Source organism: Capricornis sumatraensis, chromosome 5 (genome assembly GCF_032405125.1).
Source record: "Capricornis sumatraensis isolate serow.1 chromosome 5, serow.2, whole genome shotgun sequence".
Lineage (NCBI taxonomy): Eukaryota > Metazoa > Chordata > Mammalia > Artiodactyla > Bovidae > Capricornis > Capricornis sumatraensis.
The window spans coordinates 106,975,237-106,987,763 of NC_091073.1; the positions used below are offsets into that span (position 1 = coordinate 106,975,237).

Genomic DNA, 12,527 nt, shown 5'->3' on the forward strand with positions numbered 1-12,527 from the left:
CCGGCAGCCCGGAGTCTTCCAAAGGCTTCCCCCGGCAGCACGCCCACCTCTTCCTGGGCTCGATGAACACAGAGGGCACGCTGGCCGTGGGGTCCAGGATCTTGTCGATCTGCATCTGCGCCCTGCGGTACACGCGGTGCCGCTCCCGCGTGTCGCCCGACGACAGCTCGTCCAGCACCGGGAACTCGTAGTGCCCGCGGCGCTTGGCGCGCAGCCGGATCTTGTTGCGATGGTGCTCGATCTCAGACTTGTGCCGCAGCGCCGTCTGGATCTGGGGAGCGAGACGGCCCGACCGTTTGCACGGTTCCAGGAACCCGCGCACAAAGTAGTCCGGAGGCATCCTGTGTCTCTCCCCTGCCCTCTCTCCGAGCCCCCCAAAGCTGTCCTAGGCTCCCAAGAGGCACCAAAGGGGTGACAGGGGCAGACACACCCACACCGGGTGCAGAGAGCCTGCCACGGTCCCCGAGCTGCCTCCCCAGCCTCCACGCGGTGCATGTGAGGGGAGAAGCCTTGGTACAGGCCCCGAAACATGCGTGCCTGTGCGCTCAGTCATACTTGACTCTCTTCAACCCCATGGACTGCAGCTCGCCAGGCTCCTCTGTCCATGGGATTTTTTTCAGCCAAGAATACCGGAGTGGGTTGCTAGTTCCTCCTCCACGGAATTTTTCCGACCCAGGGATCGAACCCATGCCTCTTGCATCTCCTGCACTGACAGGTGGATTCTGGAGCCACTGCACCACTGAGCGACCTGGGAAGGCCAAAAGTACTCAAATCCAGGAAATCGTCCAGTGGCAACTTTGAAGATGCTGAGGGGCAGTGATTCGTAGATGTAATTCTTCCTAAGCAAAGAGTAAATATTTTCCATACCCAATAGTATCATTACTTAATAAGTTTTTAAATTAAGACAGTTCAAAGATGATATTTGCACTATACAACAAAATAGCCATTTAATAATGATGTCTCAGTGTTCCGAAACAAGCCCCCTGACAGGAGACCCCCTCCTCAATGAAGAAAATCAACAGGTATGGAAACACATCCTCCTGGCTCCATGGGGCGTGAAAGAGTCGGAGCCCTGGAAGAGTCGGAGAGGAAGGGTAGTGGGCAGAGGGCGAGGGCCAGAAACAGGAATGCAGATGCAGGTCTAGGGGAAGGACGCCATGACTCCGGGAGCAGCCAGTCTGTCGGGCGGTGGTGGAGAACAGACGGGGAATGCCTGCCTTCATCAACGCACATCACCTCATTTTCTAAGCCCTTAGCTGCTTCAGAGAACTTAACAGCAAGTGAGATGGAGGGAGACAGAGGGAAAAAAGGGAAACCAAGATGAGACTCCAACTGGAAAGAGACAACAGGATGCTGTCCAAGACCGGACATGGTCCGCCATACCACAGCAGACCAGAAGCCATGTCCTCCTTGAGACTGTTTGAGAAGGAGGGTCAGCTAGATGAGAGTCTCGACAAACTTCCCAGCAGGAGAACTCAGGAAGCCCCTCTAACTCTTTCAGGATCTGTTTTTTAAAATGCATGAGGTCTCACAGGAGGACTACGATCTGCTAGGAATCTGTGCCAGAATCTCCTACGAAGAAAACATTTCCACTGAGATGTCCGTACCTACCATACAGGTAGGTCCACCAGAACGGATTACGCTCTTGTTCCTAAGTTGGTTTTTCATTTTATGCTTCATAATCGGTATATATGTTTCCTATACCATATGTAGCCATCAAATACATTTTAAAAGGATAGTAAAAGAACAAAGTGGAGATGAACGCTTTCCAGTGGGGAGGCCACAGACTGCTGAACTCCTTCTCTTCTCTTCTTTCGATCACACAGAGAAGCCACTCGAGAGTGCTTACTCACGGCTGGTGTGAGGCACCTGCAGCACTGGACTGATGGAAACAGGTCTAGGCTAGGACGGGGGTCATGTGAGCAACCCCAGGGCTCCCAAGCACTGGTGAGAAGGGACAGCACATGCCACCTTGAACCCATGACGCACGTTCTTGTGGTCACGTCCCTGGCAAGGAGCCAATGGTGAAGAGAAAGTGTAAGAACTCTTGATAAGACTTCTATAAGATAATCCACTTTAAGGATTCAGTTGTACTAATTATTACTTCACCTAGCAGAACTCACAAGAGCAGCAGGTGTTTCTTAGAGGCAGGAAACTGACAGGCACGATGCTGTCATGCATGTAGCCCTCAATACTATTCCCCGCACTCATGGTCCAGCCCAGGTCAAACTTCCCAAGTTCAACTTAACAGTGACGTGAGCTGGCCTTCTGATTCCAGAAATCTTAGGAGGAAAGCGGATCTAACTCACTCTTCCAGGAGTCACTAGAACAGGGTATTTTACCAATCATGATTTAGATCTTGTGGTCCCAAGATTATTCAGCGTTCAGTGATTCACTGGGAGAACCCTCAGGACTCAGCATTCAGTCCAATTTATTACAGCAAAAGGCTAGAAAGCAAAACCAGCATAGGGGAATGGCACATAGGGTGAGGTCTGGAGGACCCAGGCACAAACTTCCAGGAGTCCTTTCCCAGTAAAGTTATGTGGGATGTGCTGAATTCTTCCAGCAATGACCTGTGACAATGCACGTGAAACGTCTATGAGGGAAGTTTATTAAATACTCAATGCTCACAGGGTCTTTACTGGAGACTGCTCACATAGGCACCCTCTGCCTAGCATGTACCAAAATTTCAGACTCCAGGAAGAGGTGTTCAGCATAAATCATGTTGTTTGTACAAAAATAGTTTAGGTACAGTGAGCCACTCCATTCTGGGAATGGTGGGGATCTTTCCAAAATCTAATTCCCAAACCCCAGCCACGGGCTAAGGCAGACTTTCTAAGGCTAGCCGGCCCTGGTCTTCAACCTGCATATCTCCAAATGTGCCCCCCCTAGTGTCCACGATCAGTATCTGACCTAAAAATACTGAGTAGCAGATTTAAAGTTAAGAACAGTTGTGAGCAGCTCATGGGACTTCCCAGGTGGCACTAGTGGTAAAGAATTCACTTAATGAAGGAGACATAAGAGACTCAATCCTGAGTCAGGTAGATCCCCTGGAGGAGGGCACGGCAGTCCACTCCATTATTCTTGCCTGGAGAATCCCATGGACAGAGGAGCCTGGTGGGCTACGGTCCATAGGGTCCCAAAGAGCTGGACACGACTGAAGCAACTTAGCATGCACGCACGTGAGCAGCTCATATCATTAGCAACCTTTTGACACTAACTTTCACTCATTTTTAAGCAGTGACCAAATCAGAATCTAAGGGTTTTTTGTTTTTTTTTAATACTATACTTTTCCATAAAACCAAATACCTCTTTGTTAATTTTGTTGGTTTCTGCCACACGGTCAGCCAGGATGGGGTGTGGAGCCGGAGGAGCTGGGATGGGCTGCATGGCAATCAGCTGGATCTTACTGGGGACCCGCCGACTGGCCTCCGAGGAGCGGGAGATCCTGTCCACGTGCTCGAAGATGGAGGCTGATGAATGCTGCTCGTTCCCTGAGCTGGGTGCTGCCCCTGGAAGAGAGGGAAGAGCAGAATTAATAAACACCACCACCCTAAGAAAAGAGCAGACTGTCACAATTATGGATCATTTCCTAAAGGAGCCTTAGATGGGTACCAGACCAAAAACACATCCACAACTCCATGGCAGAATATTTGAAATGTCACTCTTTGAGCCTAAACTGTCTGGGTTAAATAGAGTCTCCTTCAACCTCAGTAATAATTACAGATATCTGTAGGGAAGATAAGAAAATCATTATGACACTTTGTGCCCCAGATGGTCCTGTTTAGTTTAAAGGTGTTTCAAAGTCTTCAGTAAGACAGGGTAAAGGGTAAGAGGAGCCTGAGGTTGGCCAGCCAGGAGTGATTTACAGAACGTGGAGGACATTTCTAACAGCTCTGAACGTCCATGCTCATCTGGAGTGAGAGTGATATAAATTTAGTTGCCAAGGCAACTTACCGTCGAGAAAACAAAAGACCAAGGGGACTGTGGACCTGCTAGCAAGTACTGGTTAATGGTGAATGCTGCTGGCTTTTCGGTTCGAATGCAGCAAAAAATGAAGTTGAAAAGTCAGGAGAAGAAAAAGCTGCTGCTGCAAGGAATTAGTTCCCTCTTCACAAAGAGATGCAGATAACACTTGAAAAATGGTTAAAAGGGTAAGTTGTATGGCTATATATATTTCACCACAATGAATTTTTTTTAAGTAATCAGAACGGCAAAGAAGAAAGACATTTAAATGTATAGAAAAAAGAAAAACACGTTACAATGTTAATAGAGACTGGATCTTGGTGTAATGGGTCATTTTCTCCACTTTTTTGTATTTTCTATAATGAGGATTTTCTCTAGTCAGTATTACTTTTATAATAGAAATAATCTCAATAAACTTTTATTTTTAAAAGGCAAAGAGAGAGGTTAAGAAGGGCCGAATAGATGAAAAGAACTCTCCAGTCACATGCACTAAGATCCCTGATGCCCTTCCTCTAAGCCACAGTCACCTCTGGGCTACTCTAACATTGCTCGAAAATAAATGGCCAAACACCAAAAGAGGGGCTTCCCGGGTGGCACTAGTGGTTAAGAATCCATCTGCCAATGCAGGAGATGCAAGAGACATGGGTTCCATCCCTGGATCTGGAAGATCCCCTGGAGAAGGAAATGGCTACCCACTCCAGTATTCTTGCCTGGAAAATTCCATGGGCAGAGAAGCCTGGCGGGCTACAGTCCAAGGGGTTGCAAAAGATTCGGACATGACTGAGCAGACACACACAGGCCAAGAGAAGGAGTGAGGGCATGTAGAAACTGTTTCTAAACAAAAGCCTGAGTTTTGAAACCTCAATCATAAGTGAAAAATATAGAGGTTTCCCCCTCAGTGTAAAAAAGTGTTGAGCAAAGCAGTAAGGGGTAGTAGCTGATATTTTACAGAAGGAATGCACAGCAGTGGGACACAAATCTTTCTATTTCCTCCCAATTTGAATTATATTCATTTATGTTCAGTAATACTCATTCCAAGTAATTAGAAATTACATACTTAACTCTGTGAATGAAGGTGTCTCTTAGCGAGGAGGCACTCTTGTCTGCATTCAGGCTGTTCCTGGGCTTTCTTTCACTGCCTGGAGGGAGCCTGACCCTTTGTATAATGCAAACACAGCCAGACCGCACCATTCACCAGGGAGCTACTCAAATTACAGGCATGAAGCCTAGTAGGAGATAATTAGCTCTATCAGATAAGGGCAGCCTTACTAAGCCAAACTTTTAAACCAACGGCAAATGTCACAAAGAGTGTCCCATTAAGTCACTGATACTGAAGGCAGAGGCGGCCTCCTCCAGGATGGTAAAAAAAAAAAAAACCAGGGTGCAAAGGTGACAGGAAGAAAGGTCCGTCTGCTCGTGCCACCTGCCTGCCTGGGTCCCTGGGGCTGCAGGCCTAGTACTGACTCCTGCCCTGCCCCTTCCCACCCCTCAATCGGATCCTCGCTCTATAATTCACCAGCTGCAATAGGAGAAGCAGGAGATGCACAGAAAACCCTCAACTTCCAGACTGCCTGGAACTCAGCCCTTCCAAAAGGCTGAAAAGTGCGATATGTTGTTTGCCATATTTATACCTTAAACAGACATATATGTACTTCCATACACCTATATATATAAACAAACTGGATTAGTACACATATATTATTTTACATATAATAATACATATTTTTATTGTTTGCTATCCACCGCACAATTTTTTAAAAAACTACCTGGATAATAATGACAATGGGAAGTACAAGGGCTACATAGATCAATGCTGCATGAATACTGCTTACTTAAGGCAAGCAGGTATTAAAATCTTTTCTCTTAAAAAATTATAAAACAAACAACAAAAAAAGTCAGGATAGAAATTATAGTGTAAGATGATGTCCACAGAACAGAATGACACCGGAAAGGGCAACCTGAATTACTGCAATACCAAAGCAACAGAACATTTATAAAGGAATATTAATTCCATTATCAATAAGTAAGTACATCTTTAAACCAAAATAGCAGCATGTGAGCCTTCTAGGACCCCCAAGAACATCTAGGCCACTTGTCTCCTTCCATAGTCAACTCTGAGCCCCAACACTGACATGCTTATTATTACCTGGATTTTGAATATATGTTGAGAGTGATATTTGATTTTTGTTAGCCAGGTATAATATACTGGTTCTAATACTATTAGCAAGGATTGTTAAAGGGCTTTCCCAAAGGCTCAGTGGGTAAAGAAACTGCCTGCAATGCAGGAGACACAGAAGATGATAGTTTGATCCCTGGGTTGGGAAGATCCCCTGGAGGAGGAAATCACAACCCACTCCAGTATTCTTGCCTAGAAAATCTCATGGACAGAGAAGCCTGGTGGGTTGCAGTCCAAAGGGTCACAGAGTCAGACACAACTGAGCGACTAAGCACAGAAGGAGTTAAAAGCAGGAGCTAAAGAGGAAGGTTTTCTTAGACATACAATTAACAGAAATTAAGAAGCTCCAGAGCTGATTTTTTTTTCCCCAAATATTTCTTTCCCAGGATAAAAATTAGATTTTAATCCTGTCTATCTGAAACAGTACCCCTGTTACCATGGTGCTAACTAATTTCTAAGATTCTATGAAATCAGATCATTAGATCTAAAGAAAAAAATTCTTCCCTTATTCTAAGATTTTTCTTTTTTGCTTTTGTTTTTAACACCAAAAAAGAAACAACTGGAAGGCATCTCAAAAATCAGCTAGTTTAGTCTCAGGGGAGTTCCCACAACTAAGGGACACACAAGGTCACAAACATGACAGTGGATGAAACAGGCCCTCCAGCTTCTGCCCATAATCTATTCATTTACAGAATATGGTTCAGTCTGTACTACAATTTTATACAGAGATATTTGTAATGGAAAATGTTAAGTATACAAATTACTATTAAAAATTATATCCTGGTAATTCCCTGGACGTCCAGTGGTTAGGACTCTGCAGTTTCACTACCAAGGGCTTGGGTTCAATGCCTAGTTGGGAGCTAAGATCCCAAAAGAGGCGTGATACAACCAAATAAAAAAATTATAAAATGATATCCAGAGACACTTCCATTTTCTTTGCACTACTAAAACACAACCCTGAAATATAAATAAAGCTCCAGCAAGTACAAGAGCATTTATTTAACAGAATCTATTAAACTAACACCAAAGTTACCCTGTCATCAGGCCAAAAAAGGTTCCAAGTCTAGTAAGACCGATGAGCTAAGTTCTACTGCAAGACATATGAGTTTTAAGACAATACTGTTTAGAAGGGGAGTGAAGTACATTTCAAACCTGGCCTAAGAAGCGACAGCATCTGACAACACACACAACCATCTGACCACACTCAACTATCTACTGGAAGATAGACCTAGGACATGGACCAAATACAATGCCCTTGGACCTAGAATAAATAATCAACCTTCTGACAGTGACAGCTGTGAAATACTTAAACGGGATCCTAAGAAGGTCACTGAATCCTGGATGCAGTTTTAGTTGGATTCCTCCTTATCCTTTGAAGAGGAAAATTGTTAGGACCCCAAACTAGATTCAAACATGACCAGTTACCTCAAAACACACATCAGTGAATCTCTTAACTTCTAGCCTGGCCCACCAGCTCAAAGCAGACACTAATATAGTGTTAGATGGTGACAATTAATCTGAAAAATCCACTGTATGAATGACGAATATTCTAATGCACAGGGCTTTTTTACATTCTGCATTTGAAGTAGTATAAGAGCCTAGCCTACTGGAACCTCATAATGACTTTTTTTTTTCCCCACCACACCGCAGGGCTTGTGGGATCTTAGTTCCCTGACCAAGGATCAAACCCACACCCTCTGCAATGAAACGGCAGAGTCCAAACCACTGGACTGTCAGGGAAGTCCCTCATAATTACTACTTTTAAAGTGGAGAACAAGAAGGGTCACAGACCACTCTGTGGGGCTCTGTGGGACTTGCCATCGGTCACAGCTCCTGGAGTCTTGTCCCCCACTTCCCTCTCACTGGACTCTTCACTTACTGTGGAGTCAGCATCCGAGGGAGAAACTCTGCAGATACAAAACAAATGCAGATGTTAGGAAAAAGAAAGAAAGCAGGCAGAAAGGTCACATTTATCTGGATGTGGAAGTCAGGCTTCTGGGCAAAACTGAGAGAAGTCAAAGAGTCCAAAACCCTGTTTCGAGGCGCAGCAACTTCAAGGACCGCAGTGACAGCACGGTCACCTTTTGAGGACAGCATGAGATGCCTTACTAAATGGCTCAGCAGACTCATTTCAACAAATGCTAGAAAACCAAGTACTTGCTGGAGGACAGTGCCCCCAGCTCCCAGGGGAAACCTGGCAATCTGGGACTGCTGTGGGTTGAATCAGAGGATCTGGGATTCAAGTTTGGTTAGGGGTTAGCTGGGCCTGCAGAATTTCTAGGAAGCCAGGGTCATTCTGTAGTCACCCCATATAATTCCAAATCTTTGGAGGAAGCCTACACTTCTAACACAAAGGCAATGATTATCGCTGTTAATTGATTCTATATATAAAAAGCAAGTGTGTCACAGAACCCAAGTTGCTCCAGGATTCACTTAAAAGCCTTAATCAGTTAACACCCCTTCTCTTTGAACTTTCTGAAATGCCCAGACATTCTAGTGCCCTTGAGGGATGCTAAACTCTGATATTAACCATGCAGACCATTGAGATGTTGTGACTAAGTGTCTAGGCTGAGGCTTCCAGAGGAGAAAAAAAGACTTTATTAAATTGTACTAGCATATTCAATAATCTTTAATGATTTGATTTATTCTCACTCTGCAAAATAATTAAGCAAATGATCTCTCTCTACATTATTCATCTTCTTTTGTAAAGATCATGTTCTAACATTCATTAAATTCTTAAAACTAGGCCAGAACGCCTGGGGTATGTTTTCTGATAAATCAGAAATTACAATGTCATTTTGAATGTTGGTATGATCACACACTTTTCCCCTCTCAACAGAAAACCAGAATTTGGTGTTCCAAAGCTCAAAATAAGGCTGATAATTTGAGGCTTCAATACCAAAGCCTCATCACGCTTTGAACTAAAGCCAAGTTAATAAAATCTGACCCTGAACATTGTCTTCTTTAGAGAAGGGCAGCCCATCTCACAGGGTCATAGGGTCACAGTAGGTAGTCTGTTAACAGCACGGTCCACCCCATGTACTGTTAACAGCAGTACCCCGTGTACTTAATGTTGGTAAGAGGAATGGGAATTAACTGGGAAAGGGGAGCTGGGCAGGGGAGTGGAGAGCAGGGCGATGAAGAATCCATGCACACATGCCAAGAAGGGTGACAAGAGTGGCAGATGGAGAAAAGCCAAGCAAAGAAAGTAGGGTGTGACGAAGGTCACCTGCAGACTGAGCAAGGAAGCCACAGCTCCAGCCGCTGGCATAACAGTCAAGGGCAGAGCCAATGCTGGCCAAGTGTGTATCATAAGCCATGCACTTTTTATACATTTTTGTCCATTATTCCTAACATCACCTCCATAAGGCCTAGCGTGGTCACCCCAGAATATATACCCTCGAGCTGGTCAATCCCTAATGAAGTTCCAGGGGAACCATCAAACCATATGGGTCGGTGATTCATAACCTTACCCACTTTGGGGAAAGAAAGCACATGGGCCTCCTCTGGGAGTCCATTAGAGTGGGTCAAGGGCCCTTGGGTGTGCTGATTTTGGGGGCCAATCTCATCAGTCTTCCAGGCTGCAGACTTGGGCAACATTCACCGTCAGCCCTTCTGCTACTGGAAACTAACAAACGGAAAATAGAACCACAGGTCACGATAGAGAACAATACAGAAAGCCCAGTAAGAACCTTCCTCTGTGACGGATGTTCTTGGAAGGGATCTTGGCCTTGGGGCTTGGCACATCTCCGTTCTCAGAGGGCGTGGTGTGGTCCTTCACGGGTCCTGGCAGTGGTGCTGGCTCGTGAATGATCAGTATGTCGTCCTTATTGTGCTGCCCCAGGTGCTGCTTAGCGAAATCGAAGCCCTTCACACTAGGGATCTGCAACTGAAACACACACACACACACACACACACGTACAAGTGAGACAGTCAAGCTGATGGTGAGTGCCAGCTTCTGACCCAAAAGTGTGCTTGCAATCTTACCCATCAAATTCAACATGCATCTTTAGAACACTGACCCGTGCAAGAATTATACCTTGAGTTTGCAGAAAAGACAGATACTTGCTACAGATTAAAATACGAAGATTAAAAAGTCAGACCACGATACAAGACATCACAAGACAACACCTGACCACTGTCACAGCAGTGACCCAAGCCCGGGTAGTGGCATGGGGCAAGACTCTTCTCAGAGAACAGGGACTTGTGCCAGGACTTGGAGGACAGACCAAACATAGCAATAAAAGAGGTGGCTACTCAGAGAATGTCCTCAATTGCGTCGGGGCCAGAGAAGACTTGAGATCTGGTAAAAGATCACATTAGCTGCACTAGAAGGGTCAGGACGGAGGCAAATGAGAGAAGGCCAGACTGTAATACCCAGGGGTGGGTATTAACTGTTTACTTGGCTTGCAAAGTAGAGGAAAATAAGCCACATATTAGTAGTGGTCCCAAGGGTCTCTTTGGCAGGAATCCCCCATGCAATTCCATTAGGCTGAATTCTACACCCACAGAGAGTGCCATCAGTCAGAAGACAAAGTCCAACCCATCTAAGGAGCTGTTCTAGACAATATACTGCATGTGCAAGTGAAAGGTTTTGCTGATTTGCACTAACTTGACGCACAGGTGGGTGACAACATCAGTGGCTTCTATCTGTGATCTCTAAGGTCTTTCAGCACTAAAAAGTTAGGCTGGATGGGTAGAAGGAAAGCAGTCTGCAATACCGACTTACGCCAGCAGAGGGGGACAGCACTTGATATAAATCATGCTTACAAAAACGCTGCTTGGAAACAAAAGGCAAAGACTGGCATGCCTATATTTTCTAAATTAATAACATCTTGTTACCAGCAGTCAGCTTCACCACACACAAGCAGATTGTGCGTGGTGCACATTTCTTGGCTCAAAAATGTTGTTTCCCAAACAATGAGCCCAAACCTGCATCTCCATGACTCCCCCTACCTCCCAGTCATCTTCACTGGGGCTCCGTAAATCTCTGGGACTGTGGGCTTCCCAGGTGGAGCGAGTGGTAAAGAATCGGCCTGCCAATGCAGGAGACACAGGAGACAGGTTCACTCCCTGGGTCGGGAAGATCCCCTGGAGGAGGAAATGGCAACCCGCTCCAATATTCCTACCTGGAAAATTGCGTGGACAGAGGAGCTTGATGGGCTACAGTCCATGGGGTCGCAAACAGTCAGGCACAACTGAACATGCATATACACACACCTTCCTGGGGGCGTGTGTTCCTTTTAAAGCAATCAAACTCCAAACAGACAACCTCTGTAGATAAACTTCTGGTTCCTCCTTTCTCAAGAATCCTTCTCCTGCTTTACAGGAAAGGCACATCTCTCATCCATGGGGCTGCTTTTACCCCAGCTACACCTCATTTTAGCTCCATAAGTTTCCTCTAAATGAGAGGGTAACAGATATCATCAATAGTCATCTAATCATAACCCAAAATCTCCTCTTTTGAAAGTCAGGATGATTTGCTTTTATCAAAATTGAAGGAAGAACCACAGATTGCCTCCTCTAAGCAAAGGTCTCTAAAGTAAATAAGCAAAAAAATATACACAGCATCGCCTCCTTGGTACAGTCTGTGTAGCCAGGTCTAGGAACTAAACACCTGCCCTGATATACTGTTAGATTTATAGAAGAAACATACGTAAGTGGGAAGCAGCTATATAGTACAGGAAGCTCAGCTCAGTGCTCTGTGCTGACCTAGAGAGGTGGGTGGGAGGCTCAAGAGGATACTTACAGCTGATTCACATTGTTGTAAAGCAACACAATACTGTAAAGCAATTATCCTCTAATTAAAAACAAGTTTTTTCAAAAACTGAAAAAAAAAAGATGAAAACCTTGGCAAGAAAAAATGAAACATATATGTACATCATAGGGGAACAAAATTTGCTACCCCCAAATGTCTCTTGAGAGTTCCTTGGACAGCAAGGAGATCCAACCAGTCAATCCTGAAGGAAATCAATCCTGAATATTCATTGGAAGGATTGATGCGGAAGCTCCAATACTTTGGCCACCTGAGGCGAAGACCCTGATGCTGGGAACAAATGAGGGCAGGAGGAGAAGTGGGTAATAAAGGACAAGATGGGTGGCATCATGGACTCAACGGACATGAGTCTGAGCAAGCTCCAGGATATAGTGAAGGACAGGGAAGCCGGGCGTGCTGCAGTCCATGGGTGGGGGTGGGGGTGGGGGGGCGGGGGGGAGGGTGGCACAAAGCGTCGGACCCTACTGAGCGACTGAACAAAAATGTCTCTTTGGCAGGTGCATTATTTGAAGATGAAAACAGTTCAGTTCAGTCGCTCAGTCGTGTCCAACTCTGCGACCCCATGAACTGCAGAACACCAGGCCTCCCTGTCCATCACCAACACCTGGA

General features: G+C 45.4%; 1 protein-coding gene across 3 annotated transcripts in view; it reads right to left on the bottom strand.

The window, feature by feature from the left end:
• KIAA1549 (KIAA1549 ortholog) overlaps positions 1 to 12,527 on the bottom strand; it is a 123,123-nt gene that overhangs the window by 28,101 nt on the left and 82,495 nt on the right. For 2 of the 3 annotated variants that reach the window (XM_068973185.1, XM_068973184.1), the window contains exons 11-15: positions 9,835 to 10,031; positions 7,930 to 8,049; positions 7,295 to 7,299; positions 3,310 to 3,506; positions 48 to 271 (exon numbers count right to left, since the gene is read on the bottom strand). In XM_068973185.1, coding sequence (XP_068829286.1) covers positions 48 to 271; positions 3,310 to 3,506; positions 7,295 to 7,299; positions 7,930 to 8,049; positions 9,835 to 10,031 — 743 coding nt within the window. Of the gene's footprint in view, positions 1 to 47; positions 272 to 3,309; positions 3,513 to 7,294; positions 7,300 to 7,929; positions 8,050 to 9,834; positions 10,032 to 12,527 lie in introns of all 3 variants that reach the window. The other variant, XM_068973183.1, reaches the window with a different exon arrangement.